This window comes from Mercurialis annua, linkage group LG3 (assembly GCF_937616625.2).
Source record: "Mercurialis annua linkage group LG3, ddMerAnnu1.2, whole genome shotgun sequence".
In the NCBI taxonomy this organism is placed as follows: domain Eukaryota; kingdom Viridiplantae; phylum Streptophyta; class Magnoliopsida; order Malpighiales; family Euphorbiaceae; genus Mercurialis; species Mercurialis annua.
Genome location: NC_065572.1, coordinates 60,823,414 through 60,842,803, shown reverse-complemented (window position 1 = coordinate 60,842,803; position 19,390 = coordinate 60,823,414). Strand labels below are relative to the sequence as shown.

Sequence of the window (19,390 nt, the reverse complement as noted above, 5' to 3'; positions counted from 1 at the left end):
AATTTGGGAGGACTCATAGTAATTAACTCTTTAAATTTTGAGGCTATTGACAAAAATATTATTTTTAAGTATTTATTTGTCAATGTGGGTCTAAATTAGATGGTTAAAACGTCTTCAAGTGCATCAAGAAATTATGGATTCAAATTTTGCCTTCATAATTAACAACTAACAAACTGAGACTTTAAAAGTTGGGATATTAAAATCCTAAATCACTGAACTTATTTGTTATTACAGAAAGGGTACTAAACTTCATTTTGTTACAAAAATATCACTGAGTTATACATTTTATTATAACGGGAGGTCACTACGGCGGATTTGGTCAAATTTTGTTACAAAAAGGTAACTAAACTTATTGTGAATTATAAAAAGGTCCCGAGTTATATTCCTATTTGTAATTCCGACTTCCCACATAAGTAAAAACGGTGTGTTAGTGTCAAAACGGTGTATTTTATATGAGTGACATCTCGTTGTAATAAAAGGCATAGTTTAATGACTTTTTTTTGTAATAAAATACAATTTAGTTACCTTTCTGTAATAACTAGTAAATTCAGTGATTTGCAGTGTTTAATATTCCTAAAAGTCGTAAGATGTCTTTAACCAAAAAAAAGTATTTATTTGCCAAAAATATTTCAGGAATAATTTATTTACTTTTCCTACCCGGACATAATTAATCATTTTATTTTATTTTAATGTAAACATATAGCTTTGTATTTAAATCATGCATGAATATTTTTGTACTTCGGCTATGCAGCCATGATGAGATCGTTTAGTACTTTTGTTTTCATTTTGTATTTAAAATTGTAAGATGTAAGAAATTAAATGAAACCAAATGTGAAATTATGTGCAATATTATAAAAAATTGGAATTAACCTTTGTGAGGATTTGTATAAAACTTTTCAAAATGAACTGAATCCATATGAAATTTTATGAGACTATATAAAATTTCGTGAAACTGTCTAAAATTAAACTAAAATTAACTTCTATGAGTTAGTAGTATATTTTATTTTGAAATGAATTAAACTTATATTACGACAACTAATGAAACTAAATGGAATTAACTTTTAAGAATCTTAATAAAACATTTTGAAAATAAATGAATATATAAAATCTTATGAAACTAACCGAAATTAACTTTTAATAACTAAATAAAACCATTTGACTTGTATGCAATTAAATTGTGCATATATAAATTTTTTTTTTTTAAAGTATCAAATTTCATGACAAAGGTGGAGTTTGGAGTATTTCTATTGATCAGTCATGTCATATAGGCCTGAGTCGGACATCCAATTGCTTAGATTTGAATTATCCGGAAGATGTCCTCTGCCCCTATTGTACTCCAGCTTGACAGACCAAATAACTCTATGAAATTACGTCGATACTTCCACATATTAGGGATAACGTAAGAGACATTTTTATATTTTTTCCGGGGAATCTTTAAAATTATCACTGCCTAACTTTCAATTCGCCTCGACCATCAAATAAAATGTGAATAGCCTGTCCTCCTCTCTTTGAAAAAGTGGTGCTTCAACCTCGTCCTTATATAGAGAACATGAGAAAGAAGAATTGAAAAGACCATAGTTGTTTCTGCTCTTGTCGCCTTTTAAGGAATTGAATCAAAAGTATAAGGAAGATGACATAGAATACAGAGAAGGAGTTGTTCTTTAATTCTTAGCAAACGAATCCCACTAAATAAGGCTATACGGACTAAAACCGTAGACCTTTTCGGTAAGACAGATCAAACTCATTATTATCGAAATGATTCAAACTTTTTCAAAGACCCAACATGCATTTTTTTGTATTATCCCCCTATAAGTATGATTCGTGCACCAAATTTCTTTTACTGGTAAGAGAGATGATGTGGAGATTGCTTTTCCATCTAGGGGTAGGGATGCTCAAATGGTTAGGGTGCTTAGGTTAGATTTTCATTGTCCGACACCGAGGTATTGACGGTGATTCTCAAATATCGCAGAACAGAATGTGATATGATGAGATAGAATGCAGTAGAAAAAAAGACACAGGGAACGGGTTACCGCTGTCAAAGCGAACCCTTGCATTCCGAATTAAAGAAGAGGAAATTTGTCCGATCCTAACTGCTCTTAGTCTGAAAAGGACTTACTGCGCTTTTTTCTCCGCATCCTTCTGACACTGGTAGGCGTCAACCCCCATACATGGCCTTACGACTTTGCGGAGACCTACCGAATATTGATTTATTTTTTAAAAGATTACTAAATTTTAATTTTTTTCAATCACCTAAATCATATGTAACAATTTTTGAATAGTTATTGGCACATAAACTGTATATGTATAAATTTTCAATTTAATTAAAAAATCTCTCATTGATAAATCAATGTTCAATATCTTTTTTGAAATAAATTGATAGTTTGAACTTTTTAAAAATAAATTAACGCTCGGTATATTTTCTGAAATAAACTGATAGTTTAATAACCTCTTAAAAATAAATCAGAATTTTGGAAAAAAGTGGATAATTTAATCCAAAAGCAAATGGTTCAATTTGATTGAAGCCGACCTGCACACCTCTAGCTGTAGTACCCTCTTTTACACAAATATCTGCGCTCATGAAAGAATAAGACATGTAATTAGTAAAAAGAAAGAAAAAGGGTAATTAGATAGTATAAAATTATCATTTTTATATTAAATCGCCACGACTTTGAAAAAATTCCAATTTCATTTACTATCTTTATAATTATATCACCATTGAAAAATCTGCCGATTTTTAGGTAACGAGCCAACAAAGTGACATAACACAAGTTAGATGCTATAACTATTTGATATAATTGCAAAAAATTATAATTATCTAACAAAATAAATTATGATTTTTAAATAGTGATATAATTATAAAATATAAGGTGGTGAACGAAACTGACAACTTTTACAGTCATAATAGAATTGCAAGTTGGTATAAGATTGGTAATTTTATATATAATTCACCCAAATAAAAACAACAAGAATGAATCTTTTAATTGACAATGCTATATTAATAGCACAATTTTTCAATTTCAATTTAAAATTAACAGATTAGCACAAATGTATCTTTAATTAGAAATTCATTGAACATCGAGATTGAATAAAGATGGTAAAATCAGGTCCTAACTAACCCAAGGCACTAGTAAGTTAATAAAACGCTTTTTTAACTTAAATAAAACTGCAGATTCAAACTGTACTAGTAGTCATTTAAAATTTTGAGTTAAAATTTTACCTCCCGCAAGGGACCTACCCAACTCGAATGAAAATTAGTGAAAATATAAAAGGCTTAGAGGTGCCGTTTTATAGTGACACCTCTCATGGTTTACCAAAAAAAAAAAAAAAGGCAGGTCCTGACTTAAATGCTAAAACACATTTCACATTATTGGATTACATTTACATTTTTGTGGCATCATATAATACTGTCTGATATTCCTAGAAAAATGGGGTTTACAAAAAATAAATTAAGAGATAAAAAAATGAAGAGTTATGCTTATGCCACTTTAACTCCACTGGGGCGTTTTCCTTCCATGGCATCCTTCTTATCGCGACAATCGGCACAGAGGAAAGGCCCTTGCCAAGGCTTTGAGCTGGTCGAAAATATTGAACCGGCATGGACCGATATCCCCTCCCTAGAACCAAGGTCAATTTGACATACAGCACATGTAAAAAGTCCGGATTGCGTCGTCGATTCATCGTTCCCCAGTCTGCAATAAAAATGGAGGACAGATTAACATGTCAGTCAAACTAGCCTCTCAATCAGATTCAAACCAAACCGAACTAATGTACATCCAAACCAATCATTTTTAAACATTTTGCTGAACTAGAATAAATTTCACTTTGGTCTGGTTTGAAAAAATGGTCTAATTTGGTATTCGATCCATTAACTAATAATAAGACTGTAATTTGCTAGTTCTTGTTTCATGTGTTTACCATTGCCGTAAACTTGAAGGCACTGTTAAACTGGCTTTCTACTTCTGGATGCAAAGACTCAAAATAAACCTTCGCGAAACCGCTATCTAATTTTATAAGAGTTGAGACGCCAGAGTGGTATTGCTGACTACACAAGTCAATTGCAGCAACAAGAATTTGGAATGGCCAGCTGAATCAATTAAATCTGTCATAAAAGCTAACTGCCAATTAACTAATGAGAAAGAAACATCCGGCCGCAAGTAGCAGCAATCCTTATCCGAAGACAAAGCTGACCTACTTATTAATTCTTTATGGTTCGATGTCAGTCTCAATGAGCAAAACAATGTTGTTGACATCAAAAGCTTTCATTTTGGTGTCAAGTCTTTTTGGAGTAGTTGAGCTAAATGTGCAACTCGCTGTCGATTACTTCATGTTGCCCTAAATATAGAAATGGGACCAATTTCCAAATTATCGACCCAAAATCAACCCCTAACCCACATGCAGGTGTTGTTTTTTTCATCTACTTTTGAGATATTTCTACAAAGGCTTTATTTATACATCTCGGTGTGTTTGTATATCAACTCAACTCCCTAACTATAAACTTTCATAAGAACAATGGGCAAAAAAGTTAATGTTTCATTTCATATAATGAAAGAGTGATTTTCATTTCATATAATGAGAGTATAATATTAAAAGAATTTTAAAACTATGTCCAATTATACCTTTAACTTAAGAGTATATCAGAAACCGTTAACTTAGTATTTCGTAAATTAGAGCTACATGACACGATCATCACAAAATACATGTAAATACTAACAAAAGGCATTATTATTACTCTTTTGTAACTAATAAATAGAATGATCAATTTAGACTTTGGATTTGGAAGCAAAGGCAACGCACAAAGTCAAATGACCGACCAACTGTGCCTAAAGAACTTTGACCGAGTTGATTTAAAGAGAAGGAAAATATATGAGCGACGAAAGATGCAAAATCAATAGTACAAACCTCTCGGCAAGCATGGCTGACCCTTCTTCAAATAATTCTTCAACAATGCCTACAGCAGAAAGCTTTTTAGCTAGTCTATTAGCAGCATCGTGTGATTTTTTCCTGAACAGTAAGGCCTTTAGCTTATTCTGTTTCTTGGGTGGAGTTGAAGGCTGTATTGCAATCTCTGGAGGAATTACGTCAACAACTATGCAGGTTGTATCATCCTTTAGTCCTCTTGTCCGTAATGCTTCCTAGAACAACCAAATGAAACAAGAAAGCATTTTGAGCATCTTTAGGAGCATAAGCATAATGTCAACAATTCGTTTGAATAACTTTGTCCATAAACTCGGAGAAAACAGCTAAGGATGAGAAAAAGCAGCATCACGTGACCAAATTTACTCACCTTCACAACTTGTCTAGCAGCAAGTTCTGCTGGCAATCCGCGGCAAGATTTTGCTACCATTTCTGAGGAAAGAGCATCCCAGATTCCATCAGAAGCAATTATAAGCCTACCACCTGCATTTGACAGCTTTACGTGGATTGAAGAATGTTAGATATAGCCAAAATTAAGAATGAATAGTATGAGTAGTTCAAATGGGTGCTTACCTTTACTTGCTTGACATAGGGAACTGGAACTATGAACTCTCCAACATCCATGTCCCCAATTGACCTGGAGAGACATAAGCCTCCTGGCCAACAACGGAGTGGACCAATCTAAAAAGGTTAAGCAAACGAATTAAGCAAAATCGACAGTGATCGAAAAAGATTCAATTTAAAGTTGACTAATTAGACTTGAACATATGTTAGCAGAAACATGAACGAGATCTTGAAGTCCTCACCTCAACTCCACCAACAATGCTAAGCCTTCCAACTTCCCCACCACTTGCAGTCACGCGTTCTCTTCTGCAGGTGAAGTGCAATAAAATTAATATCTTCTCAATATTGTGGAACTAATTATAAGGTATGCCAGATAGAAACATACTCTTCTACATTCTCCTCAAGTCTATGATCTACAGTTAGCGTGGAAACACCACTACCCTGAGCATCTAGAATACAACGTGAGTCTCCAACTGATGCAACAGTAACTGTCCATCCATCAACTATAACGAATGTTACTGTAGTACCCGATGTTTCTCCTGAAGACGGTTGAAAAGAAGCATCAAAATTCATCCAAAGGAACGATAAAAGGAATCAAATGAAAATCTGAACATGCTAAAACATTGAGAATTTGGACCAAGTCCATACCTCTACTCTGGAACTCCTTGTCAGTCTTCACAAAGCCAGCAACTAATGCTCGAGGTAAGGCTTGAATCCATTCCTCCCGTCCAAGACCGCGAGGAATGGCACCCAAAACATAATTCAAAAGATTCTCCTTAGTATAAATGGCCGCAGCATTTCCATTGTGCCCATCAAAGACCTGAAAATTAAAAAGAGAACAATAACTATCTCATAGAACAAGAGAGCTCCAGCTGCATAACTAATAAAAACTCCTCTAGTAACCAAAACCACCAATCAAACAAATTGCATAACTAATAAAAACTCCAATTCTGAAATCTCTTAGTTATGCAAACAGGCAATTACCAAATCCTCAGATGATAAATTCAGAAGCAAGCGAAGCAAGTATTACCGCAAACACGGAAAAGGCGGATGAGGGATTCCCCGATACGCGTTGAGAGTCAGTCTTAATCAGGAAATAATCTTCACCTTTCTTAGACTGAGCTGCTGAACCATATCTCACAGTTGGTTTCTCCATCTTCTCATTCTTCATCTCTCTGCTAATCAAAGCAGCCAGAGGCACAAGATTATCACGCCGCCTCCTCCCTTCCCCGGAAGCCATCATACCCACTTGAACCCCTTAAATTCCAAGATCAACAACTCCAAACCAACCAAACCACTTGCCTCAAAAGCATATTACACCAGCATAAACCTCAACAACTTAAGCTTATACTTACTCCAACTCAATCTATGTCACTGAATTCAACTAATCACAGAGTCAACCAGCAAAATCTTCCAACTTGAACAACACTATCATTACCAAAACGAAAAAAAAAAGCAGTATTTCAGACTACAATCAAGCAAATAATCTTAAATTTGCTCTATTTATGTTAAGACAGCTAACTAAAACTGTAATTTCTAATCAGACAGGATAAAATAACTCTCAACAGAAACAAAAAAAAAGACAGCAGTAAACAGAAAATGTGAAATACCAGCAAGAATGTCTGAGATCTGATTAAGATACCACCCACCAAGAACACCGCCACGTTCAACAAAAGCTTACCAAAACGCGTTTTTAGCGACAAGACATGAACTGGAATCCTTAATAATAATAATCTAAACCCAACTTAAAAAATTAAAAAAATAAAGACAACCCAGCATCCAAAATTAATAAATTTTTAAACAAAAACTCAAAACCAAACTAAAAAAATTGAATTTTTGAAGTACCCACCAGCTCAGTTTCTATAAAAAAAATTGAAACTTAAAAAGAAAACTTTTTTCCTGAATGCTGACTCTATAAAGCAAACTCTCCACATACCCACATAACTATAATTGTTAAAAATCCAAACTTTTTTTATAAATTTAAGTACCCTTTCGCCTTTTATGTTCTTACTCAAAAACCCAATTAAGAAAATGCAGAGAAATTGATTAAATTCTTGAGTTTTGCAGGTGCAGAGTAAGCTTACGTGGGGACCGGTACAGCATAGAATTCAGGGGTTGAAGGTGCAGCGACAGAGAAAGTGTATGGAAAAGGTGACACGTGGAAAAGAGGTTGCAGGAAATGCATGTGTTTCTGTGATGGTAAAATGATGTGTTATAGATTCTGTTAGAGAACGGTGGTTGGGTTATGTATGTTAACGGCTGATTATTAGTCGTTAATTACTCGTTAAATTGTTTCTGATTAGATTATAATTGCCAATTTCTATTTAATTATTACGCAATCTATAGCTCTGTCCTTGTTAAGTTGGAATAAAAATGTATTTAATTTCAGAGCAAATTATTCTGAGTCTCCTCATGTTTGTTATAATTTACAATTTAATACTTTTTATTTAAAAATTAAACAATTTAGTATTTCGGATTTGATCCCATCAACAATTAAGAATTTCTGTTAGTTCCGTTTAATAATTTAATATTCACTTGCAAACGATTTGATACCTCACTTTTTAATTATGTTAACGATTTGGCACCTCACTTTTAATTACGTCAATAATTTGGTACCTCAATTTCAAATGATTTGATAACTCACATTCCATTCCGTTAATGATTTGATATCTATATTTAAGAGAAGATTGTAAGTGTTTGCGAAATCAAAATTTGGATACCAAATCATTTGATTTTCAAATAAAAAATATAAAACTGTAAATTATAAAAAATATAAGGAATTTTAAAATAATTCTCTTTTAATTTTATATAATCTATCAAATTGTAATTTCTTTTTCTTTTACACACTGTGACTGGAGATTGTTTTAATGTTTTGGTCAATAATACTAAGTCAATTTTCTAATAATTAATAGATTTTAGGGATACACTATAATGTTTTTGTTAACAATATTAAATCAACCTTTTTAGCCCTCTTTCTTAGTTATACCATTATTTTAAAAAAAATTCTAATTTTGTTCAAATCTACACTTTTTACTTTTTTGTTAATATTTATCCAATATTTTCGCGTCGTGATGGTTTTATGGTTTATCCTTTTCATCGGGGCGTCCAAGGTCGTACCAAATAGTTTGTACTATATCCCCCCTTCGGCTTCGGTTAATTTTATCAACAAATACTAAATTGATTTTTTTTTTTATAAAAAAATATTTCAAATAAATCAATCATTTTAAATTTTTGAGTAAAAAAAGTTTAAATAAGTGATTCATAAGGATTTTTATGAATATTTTTTAAGCAAAAAAGAGTCCAATTTATGAAATTGATACAATTGAATTTAAAAAGTGTAAATTTGAATAAAATTTACGATTGATATAATTAAAAAGGTAGATGTTTTTTTAAACATTTTTTCTCAATTTTATAATTTTTTAATAATCTGTCTTAGTTTTATTATTAATTGCAATGCAGTGAATATTTAATTCTTATAAACATATACTTTTTAATAAAATTATGTAAGAATTTGTATACAAATATAAATAAATGATGGAATAAATAAAGGTATAACATAATTTTATCAAAATTATTTAGTCATTTATTTAACAATTTACAAGTAAATCAAAACTGTTATTTTTTATACTATCAGTTATAAATAAAATTCAAACATAATACTGAAATTAATAGTAATAAATGTTTCTAAAATTGATGTTATTATATAAAAAAACTTGATTCAAGTTATAATAAGACATAAAATAATAAATTTATTATAAATTATAAGTAAAAAATTTAATACTATTGGAGCAGTGGAGGGTAGGTACATTGGATCAATCATAATATTTATTCGTTATGAATTCTCGGATTTGATAAATTAGAATAAAGAAGAGAGAAATTAAACATCTTGGCTGTTGGTCTTACATGCATTTGGTTGCTTGCTCCCATTATAAGGAACAATGAACTACCGTTTACAGCTATTTATATCCCCACACTATCACCATACTGTAATATTCAAATTCCAAATTACTCCCTCCCGTCCATAATATTTATCGCATTTGAGAAATTTTTTTGGTCCATAATATTTGTCATATTATAATATCAAGAGATATTAATTGCTATTTTTCCATGTTTGCCCCCCATTAATTTATTGAAATAATAAAATAAACAAATGAAAATGGTAGTCATAAATGTAAACAAGTTTCAATATAGGGTTAACTTAGTAAAAATGTTTACAAATTAAGACATATTAATTGTTTTCTTAATTCTTGTGCCAAAACTAAATGTGACAAATATTATGGACCGGAGGGAGTAGATTTAGCAGGTGGCCTATTTTTCTTTCTTTTTTGGTATAATTACTTAAAAACCACTTATCTTGTAATTTTTTTTCATTTATACCACAATCTAAGAAAATTTTCAATTGTACCCTATTTTCGATTTTTATGTTTTGTTTGTACCCCAAGAGTAATTTTTTTGATAATTTAATTAATTTAAAGATGAAAATATTAAAAATAAGATACATAAATGATTAACATTAACGTTTTATTAGAATATAGGTTAAAAATGAAGGACTAATTTAAACTTTTTTTCAAAAAAAAATAGGTCAATTCAACTCATTAGGGTAGAAATGAAACATAAAAATTAAAAATAGGGTACAATTGAAAATTTTCCTAGGTCATGGTATAAATGAAAAAAGTTATAAGTTGGGTGGTTTTTAAGTAATTAAGCCTTCTTTTTTTAACTATGATACATACATTGAAAAATAAGATTAAAATACAAATAATAATGAGCAAATTACTTAGAGGCCTCTAAGGTATACCATAATTAACATTTTAGTATTTTTTATTTTAAAAGTTTACTCAATGGTCCCTCAGTTTTAATTCCGTTAACTGAGAGATTCTTCTGTTAATTTGAGAGACTAAATCGTTTGACAGATTGAAACTCGGGTACTAAATCGTTTAAAAGTGAGGGACCAAATCGTTTAATAAAATTAAAAGTAAGGGACTAAATAGTTCACAAAATTCAAGGTGGGGTACCAAATCGTTTGAAAATAAGTGTCGAAATTAACGGAGGAACCTAATAGTTAACGGAATTAAAACTGAGGGACCATTAAGTAGACTTTTGAAACAATAAGTACCAAACTGCTAATTATGGTATACCTCATGGACCTTAGGGTAATTTGCTCAATAATAAAAGCTATATAACAAAAAAAATAAAAATAGTCTTTCAATACCCTAATTTAGTAATATATGAAACAATTAAAAATACAAGTAAAGAGTAGCAATCGAAAAAGAAAAATTAAACCTAAATTCCGCTAATTAGTTATTTTGGCTTCCAACACGAAACTAAGTTCCGGTATGAGGGTCTTAACTTGAAACTTGATTGATTATGCCGAAAACAGCTTAAACTTTTAAACTTTCAATCTTTGCAACCATGTTTTTCAAGGAGTATTTAAAAGATAGAAGTTTACTAACAAAATTAAAACAAAATATTAAAGAAAAACAACAAACAAATAAAATAAAAAACTAATGAAGATCTCCAATATAAGGTTCATGGATTATAAGAATATAAGGAAATTTTTGATATGCAAGGCAATAAGGCTTCAAAAATTTATGTTTGAATCATAAATCATACACATGCAACTCAAAAAAATCATAAAACAAACATAATTTTTGAGTGCTTTCAAAATTGAACACACAAAAGAACACAATTTACTCCAATTATGGAGTAATTATTGACGCAAAATAAGCTAAAAAGAAAGCAAAAAAAGTGACAGAGGAGGTGGTTTTCCGGCCACATCGCCGGAAAACCACAAAGTTTTGAGTAATTTTTAGAAAGAAGGGAGAGTATTTTATTTTTAGAGAGAGAGTGATGCAGTTGATCCTTTTCTCATCTTCAGGGAGCGTATTAATTATAAAAGGCTATTTTGCGTATTTATCTAATAAAATAAAAATATTTGCGCATTTTACCTCAATATGAAAAAATTTAAGAGAATACTCTACGTTTTTTTCGAAATTTATGTTTTCGCTCTCGGTTTTACAATAATTATAATTTTACCTCGTTATCATATAAGTATCATAACATTATCATCTCGGTATTATAATTTTTTTATAGTTTTTTTTCATGTATGTATCATACTAATATTGTCATGATGTACTTTATCAAAACCTGATCATACTATTATCATATCTTTATCTATCTATTATCATAACTGTATCATACTACTATTATAACTTTATCATATTATTATTATAATCGTATAATGTTATAATATAGATATGATAGTTTTATGATACCGGTATGATAATATAATATCAATATGATAATCAAGCATTTTTTTCTATAGAAATATCATTTTTCTCTATAGTGTTATAATGCCTCATAATGCAGTGATACTCATATCGTATTCAGACGCTGTTTTTTGCAAAAAATCATTTTTTCATCATAAATCATACTTTATGCAGTTTTTTAGATCTTAAACTGAAAAAAATTCAAGAGTGATTTACTTAGATCTAAAAAATAAAATAAATCATAATAATCACATTGAGTAGAGGTGGCAGATGGGTCATTTTGGGTGGGTCTGGGTGTAACTATTTGGGTTTGGACAGTTTTGGACTATAAATATTTTGGATCATTTTGGGTTGAGTGGTTTAAAATACACCCAAAGGGTTTTGAATTTGATGGGATTAAATTTTCTGTTTTAATTTGTTATCCTTCTAAATTTTTAAAACAACAAAGTAAATACAATAAAAAATATTACAAATAGAGATTTTAGTTTTGACTAAAAAATTAAAATAATTGTCTATATTTCATGAATCTTCTACTAAATATATTAATTAATTTCTGAATTGTAATTTATGAAAACATCCAAAATTCAAATAATAGTTTAATGAATCTAAAACCTCTGAATTATGTATTCCATGAATCTTCTATTAAACATCTGAATTATAAATTATATCTAGAACATCTGAATTTTATATGTTGTTTATTATAGCAGTTGAAGGTTTTAAGATTTTGATAGACAATGCAAAAATTTTAGGGCTGATTAAAGGTATCATTATTTCAGGTTATCTTAACTTGACTTATGTCCTGCAATTTGCAGACGATACACTTTTATTCATCCCATATGATTTGAAAATGGTTAAGAATTTACTATGAATTCTATGTTGTTTTGATATTGTTTCTGGGTTGAAATTTTTTTTCTTCTAAAAAGCTCTATTATTGGCCTCATTACGAGCTTGGAAGAAACCGCATGCTGCAGCTAATATTCTGAATTGCAAGATAAAAACTTTGCTATTTCATATCTTGGCGGCATGCTTCTCTGTCGTAAAATTCTTAACTTATCTATTTTTCGGCCACTTCAAAATAGCTTTAGCCAACACCTTGCTCTCTGGAAAGGAAATCTTTTGTCGCCTGCAGGACGTATGGTTTTGATAAAATCAGTTCTCTCGATATGTGGTCTACTCTATGTGTAATTATGCCATCCCACAAGTTGTTATTTCATCTTTTGATAGGAGTATGTGACACTTATTATGGCCGTGTTTAGCTACAAACAAAAGTCTTTACAAAGTATCTTGGATAAGGTATGTCTACCAATTCAGTTTGGAGGTCTATGAATTCAATCCCTTTGCTTAAGAATCAAAGTCTTTTGCTTAAGTGGATATGGAAATTGATATCCTGTGACAAAATTTCTTTATGGTTTCATGTGTTTAAAAGTAGTCCTAGGCTTAACCAATTGGCATGATTTAATTTATGGAAATACTAAACGTCTTTTGATAATGTAGGGTGGAATTCAGAAGTTGTGTGTTGGTAATATTGATATTTGGAACTTATTCATGCATCTGCTTCTTTGTACAAGTTGTCCATGAACTAAAAAGGCAATGAGCTCTTGTTTGTGGTTCTCATTTTGTCACGACCCGAATTCCACTCTAATCCAAGTCACGGTCGGCGCTAGGGAATGAGAATGGTTGTTCCGAAACCCGTAGCAAGTCTAGAACCTCTAGAAATTTTTTGCAAATATTATTACTGGCTCGTACCTCGCGTACGATCTGTTTTCAAAAAAACATTGTTAAAACCTTTCTCGTTTAACGCAAACATATTTCTAAAATATACATATAAGAGAAATATGATTTTCACAAGTACTGGTTGGATAACCTCGTTATCTCAACCCTTGCTTCCTTCTAAAAACCTGGCGTGGTAATCACTAGAAACCAGGAACTTAAATCTCACTTGCCTTGACACATCGGCAGCCCTGTTCCGAACCATAAGCCACTTTTAATATGTTTAATAAAATATGCAGACACCTCTGCGTCTCACAACGGTGGTATTAAACATATTTAAATACACAACGGACCGGTTACACATAGCCGACATATATTAAACATACTGTTTTTGACCATCCCAAAAATATACGAGGCCGACTCGGTAACTAGATACAATATGCCACTAAGCAGCCACCCAGATGGTATACGCACAGGTACGCTAGATCCTATCAAAGTATCTAAACAAGGACTAGTGACACGACTGTTGGCATATCACACTTATACTATTGCAGCATACTAAGAGTACAAAATACTATGTACAATACCCAAAAGAAGAGCTCCCCTGAAGTAGGAAGGTGAAAACTCGACTGACCTTAAAGCTTGTTGTCTGAATTTGAGAAACAACAACGGGGTCAGAAAATATAAATATTTCTGAGTGAGTAAAGAGTTTACAGATAAATACCAAAATCGTGTCATATATAAAATAGTTATATATATATATAATATGACCAATATGTCGATCTATATGAAACCCTAATCCACAAATGTCCTAATAGACATACTCTCATCCCGAGCTTATATACTACAGACTAAGGACCGTGAATTGAATCACTGTCGTCTACTTCTGCATCTCTGGTACCTGGAACGTAATCATGAAACTACCATCGCGGTTTGACCTACGACCGTAATTGTATTATTGTCGTCTTAGGGTTTACCCGTGAAGTCAATGCATTTACTTTCCAATGACTTAACACGACAAACATACCGCTATACCTCGACAGAAGTATATCTAGAATCGGTGTCGGTGATCATGCAAGCCTATTGTCGCCCAATAGGTAGCTCGTTCCAATAGACCTCTATTGGCTAAGTTTATTCTACTGCAATTATGGATTTAAAACGGTTGAATACTGATATTCAAAAGCAAACACGTAAACTCACAGTATTGCTAAGTTACTACTTAGCACCATCATATGTGTGACAGACTCCCCTGAATTCTGGTCTAACTGCTGGACAGCTAGTCGGATCAAACATACAAAACACACAAGACAAACATCAGTACCTATTTCTGGTATAAACATCTAGGTCATGAAACCTAGGTTTAATCAAATCATTTAATTCACATAACACATAACACTTATGATCTCTTTATTTTTATAAACCATTTAAACCGTTTTCACCTCGAGAAAACGTTTAAACTTCACTCTAGAAGTCATTTTAGGTATAGTAATACCTAATTAAAATCATTTATTAGTATAGACTTGATTGATAAAACAATTCACAATCATATGCTAATTATTTAGCAACATCGATTGCTAAATATTTTAAACCAGTTAAACGTCGACTTTAACTCTTTTAAAGCCCTTTTTAAACATTTTCATTTAAGGATTAGGTTTAAAAATATTTCTTTAAAACATTTTCGGTTCGGTCGGAAAACACGTCGAGTTACTAGGTAAAAATATCTCGGAATAGCCCCTCGAAAGTCCGACGAATAAGTCCGGAGAAGTCCCCACATACACGTCCCGCTAAGTCACTGTGCGTCTACACGTGACTGGCTGTGCGAACTCACAGACAGCTGTGCGAATTCAGCCCCAGGGAAATCGGGCCATTCCGACGTGCTTTTAAAATCATAAACGCGACAAAACGCTATTTTAATGTCCTATTACACGTATACGTAATCAACTCACAATTCGAACGTATAAATCAATTGTTCGATACGGTAACCGTTTATAAACGAGTATATATTTGAAATATATCAAGTATATTGAAATAAACGTTTAATACGAGTTTAAGACCTCGATTACTTGAGTAATCGTCGAAGAAATGGAGTTACAATCGAGAAACGGACGAATCGGCGCGAAACCTTAATCTCGCCATCGCTTCTGAGAGCACAGCGCCTGTTTGAATGAGAAATGTGGTTCTGTTACCTAATTCTCATTTCAAATGTTATATATATAATAATAGTTAAAGTGCGGTTTAGTAATAGCTCAATCATACACTTTAAACCAACTTTTTAATTAGTCGTCTGTAGTTCAAACGGAAACGACTTTCGAATTTCGTGAAAATTTACTCAAAAAACTAATAATTTTTATTCTCACCCAACTTATATTTTATTTTTAATGAATCATTTTCGATTTATTAAGTTCAAATTGACCGCGCTGTATAAAATTTCTACTTCCAAATTTTATCAAATTTTCACGATAACCTTTTTAAAATATTTCGCGAATATTGACACCAAAAATATTCGCACGAACATATGAATTATTTTGCACCCAATTTATAAGTTTATATTATTCCCGTTAACTAATAAATTTCCAAAATTTAAATTTGAAATCCTATTGCCACAATATACTTTTAGGGACACTTATAAATTAAATTTATCTTTAAATTTAATTTACATACTCCCGTCTAATTAAATATTAGACACGTGGCATTATTTAATCTTTAAAATTACGGGATGTTACACATTCAGGTAAGATTTTGAACTTCCTTTGGAGATGAAGATTGTAGGTTGGCGAGATGGATTTATTGATAGAATTTATGCAGAATTTCAATGAAAATCAAGTTGTTCCTCAGAGGGTAGGCAGACCATACTGGATTAATCATGGCAGAAACTTCACAGCAACTAGCTGCATCTGCAGTTTTCATGAAAATTGTCCTCATGCTGCTGAGTTTTATCATTTTATATGGAAGTTTAAATCCCTCCCACGAATTATATTTTTTGTTTGGCTTCTGTTTCAAAATCAGATTGGTCCAAAATTGTTCCTCTTTCAAAGGAATATGCTCGGTGATAATGATCTTTTTTTTTCTTGGACTGCTCAGAAACTGAGAGTGGAAGGCATATTATTCTACATTGAAGGACGGTTTGGTTATTTTGGTGTTCATTACTCCGTCGCATGAATATTAGCGCTTGGCCTTTTCCATTTGATATCGGTAGTTTTTACTTCCAATTGGTGGCTTTAGCTAAGCCGAATTTCCGAAACTTGTGGAGTATCATTTGAGTTTTTAGTTTTTGGAAAATTTGGAAGGCTCGGAACAAAAAAAAAATTAAAAAAGAGGTAACAGACTACTCAGAGTTAGTTTTCCCTTGTATTCATAAGAGTGTGATTTATTACAGTATCACAATTCTTCTTTTGTTTATGATAATAATATCGTTTAGAAGTTTAGATTTTTTTGTAAAAGATTAAGTGACTTCTTTCAGCTTCTTTTTCCTTCCACTTCTTGCGGATGTGCTAATAAAATCTATCTTACCAAAAAAAACATCTGAATTTATATTTCATGAATCCTATATTAAACATATGAATATTAAAACATAAACGAATTTAATTGTCAGAATTTAAACTCAACAGTCCAAGTTAACCAAATTAAAATAATTTCGTTTACAAACAAAATCTCAATTTTTAAAGATATCTGGTCCGCTAAATTCACTACCAACTCCTTCATTATTATTTTCTTAAAAAACACATTTAACTTCATTTTTTTATCTCATGCTTGTTGATCATATTTGAGACTTGCAATTCTAAATTTGATTTGATTTTGCCTATTACGTATTTTAATTTAAATGGTCTGAAAATGCTACTAGGTTATGTCTATGCTATCCCAAAAATTATAAGTTTAGAAGCCGAAACTTTAAAAGTCAAAAATCCAAAAAAAAATCTAAAAGCACCTAATCCATAAGCTTATAATTATTTTTCTAATTTAGCATGTTGCATTGTTTTATCAAAGCAACAGTTGTATTAAAATGGTAGTTCATGAGAATAAATTTTGTGTAAGTGAAGAAAAAAGAACATGAAAAGAGAAACACGAACAACAACTAAAGGTCCCAAATTTTGAGAGTACAATAAACGCATAATAAACTCAATGATTGCAAATGAACATGAAAAGAACACAAAATTTACACATACAGACAATTACTTCACTAAGAGCAAGCAGACAACCGAAAAACTGATTAAACTAATCATAAAAAGTCAAATAATTAAATATTTTGCAATTAATTAACTAAAAATCAAATGATTAAACATCATAAGCAGCAGAAACAACATATTCAAACATTAAATAATTTAAAATACTTACTTTATTGATGTCTATATCCATTTGAATTTGACAACACAATGCATATTCTTCCGGTTCTCTTATAATTAAGGAGTATTTGCTTGCATTGTCGGCAAAAAGATTGTAAAGCTTGGTCATGATTGCTGTCCACTTTTTCAATGCAGTAATTGTGCCCAACTTTTTGAAATAGAATATCACGAACGCCAATTTATACCATGGATCCAAGATAATAGTAAAAGAAAGAACCACACTTTAACAAAACTATTTTTTTTTAAATTATTCAACATCCGACTAGACATCTCACTAATACAAGAATCATTACTTTTTTTCTCTTTTAAATGAAATAGTTGAATCTTCCAAACATTGATGAAGTATATATTTGATGTCGGATAATTAATTCTAAGAAGAAGGGTTGAGATATTATTAAATGGTTTCAACAAATTACAAATTTTTATAACTCTACCTCATTCATCATTTGTCAACCCCCAATTAAAATTATTATCCATTATACTCAATGTTTCAAAAGCGCGTCTATATCCAAGAGCCATCTCAAGCAAAATAAATGTAGAATTTCATCTAGTAGGATAATCAAACCATAGACTCTTAAAACAATCACATGTTTTCCTTTTAGCACAATTATAAAACTTCAATTCTTTTTCTTCTAATCTAGTCACATATTTGACCGCTTCTCTAATCTTATAAACTGAGTTATCAGTCACTTTTAACCCTTCTTGCACAATAAGATTTAAAACATGAGCACAACATCGAAAATAAAATAATTTTTCATTACAAATCAAATTACCAGTAGATCTAAGTTGGTCACGCAATAAAACTTGCATATTATCATATGTCCTAGCATTATCTAATGTGATTGTAAAAAATTTCTTTTCAAGTCCTCAAAACTATAACAATTCATCAACCTTTTCAAATAAAACAGAAGCACTATGTGGAGGAGGGAGATGACAAAAATTGAGTATTTTACTGCATAATTTCCAATTTTTATCCATAATGAATTGTAAGACATAAATAACCCCGAGTAACACATGATGTCCACATGTCAGAAGTTAAACAAATCTCACCTATTTCTTCTTTAATTCTAACCATCTCAGTTTTTATGTATTATAAGACAATGTTTTTTCATCGTGTTGCTATAAATAGTCATTACACCATTATTCAAATAGGTATGCAATTTCCTATTTTCCTCATGTTCGACAAAAGTAAATATATATCCATGTCTAATAACGGCTAAATCTAAGTGTTCTTTGTAGTCTTCTTGATTAATTGGTTTGCCAACTTTTTGCTCAACATTACCGATTCTTAATGTACGAAGTTTGCAAACCTTTAAATGCAAATTAAGATTAGTTGTACAATAAGTTGACTCTGCAATATAATTTCTTTCACATGCATACACTTTGCTATATCTTTGTTATCCGAAAAATTCTTTCCTTCGATAAGTATGAATTCTTTCCAAGCATCTGAATCCATTTTTCACTTCTTGGAGTCACAAGAAGATTCTCTGTCCTCATCATCACATCCGATGCTCCTCGTAGAAGTTGAACTTGAATCCATGTAATCACCCTATAGAGAACCAAACTAATTACTTACTCAAATTTAAACATGTA

The 19,390-nt window shown here is 31.2% G+C and overlaps 1 protein-coding gene across 1 annotated transcript; it reads right to left on the bottom strand.

Annotated features, from left to right (window-relative positions):
- Positions 1–3,336: 3,336 nt before the first annotated feature.
- Positions 3,337–7,708, bottom strand: LOC126674125 (probable protein phosphatase 2C 15). The gene is made up of 9 exons (XM_050368506.2): positions 7,089–7,708; positions 6,509–6,906; positions 6,127–6,298; positions 5,864–6,017; positions 5,721–5,784; positions 5,488–5,595; positions 5,285–5,410; positions 4,900–5,132; positions 3,337–3,689 (listed from the first exon to the last, which is right to left on the bottom strand). Exons 2-9 carry the CDS (start codon positions 6,719–6,721, stop codon positions 3,476–3,478), a joined length of 1,284 nt encoding a protein of 427 aa, XP_050224463.1. The 5' UTR covers positions 6,722–6,906; positions 7,089–7,708; the 3' UTR covers positions 3,337–3,475.
- Between the last annotated feature and the right edge of the window lie 11,682 nt (positions 7,709–19,390).